This window comes from Galeopterus variegatus, unplaced genomic scaffold (assembly GCF_000696425.1).
Source record: "Galeopterus variegatus unplaced genomic scaffold, G_variegatus-3.0.2 Scaffold30688, whole genome shotgun sequence".
In the NCBI taxonomy this organism is placed as follows: Eukaryota; Metazoa; Chordata; class Mammalia; order Dermoptera; family Cynocephalidae; genus Galeopterus; species Galeopterus variegatus.
The window spans coordinates 6,587-7,027 of NW_007756799.1; the positions used below are offsets into that span (position 1 = coordinate 6,587).

At 55.8% G+C, this 441-nt stretch overlaps 1 protein-coding gene across 1 annotated transcript in view; it reads left to right on the forward strand.

Moving 5' to 3' along the window:
* Nucleotides 1-244, forward strand: part of LOC103583929 (tyrosine-protein kinase receptor Tie-1-like) — a gene marked incomplete at both ends in the record, with an annotated part of 6,683 nt that extends 6,439 nt beyond the window's left edge. Inside the window, 2 exons of the mRNA XM_008565106.1 lie at nt 12-65; nt 174-244. Of these exons, the coding sequence (XP_008563328.1) occupies nt 12-65; nt 174-244 (125 nt within the window). The remainder of the gene's footprint in view (nt 1-11; nt 66-173) is intronic.
* Between the last annotated feature and the right edge of the window lie 197 nt (nt 245-441).

Here is a 441-nt window from a genome sequence, read left to right on the forward strand (position 1 = left end):
TGGCCTCCAAGATCGCAGACTTTGGGCTTTCTCGGGGGGAGGAGGTTTATGTGAAGAAGACAATGGTAAGTCTCACTCAACACCTCCACAGGGCCCGTGCTTGGCCCTGCCCCCCAGAGCCCCCAAATAGGCCCTTCCTCCACACCCAACTCCTCAAACTCGTTCTCTCCCAGGGGCGTCTCCCAGTGCGCTGGATGGCCATCGAGTCTCTGAACTACAGTGTCTATACCACCAAGAGTGACGTGTGAGTGTGGGGCTGGGACGGGGTGAGGGGCTTGGTCCTCAAGGATCACGCTGGCAGAACCTAGACACATCTCAGAAATATCTTAGGTAGTCAAAGGCATGACTTGGGCATCCCTCGGTGTTTCCCAGGTGAGACAACAGATGTGTCTTCAGTATAATGTGGTGGTGCCCAACATCTTGTGGGAAGGTGGGGAGCCA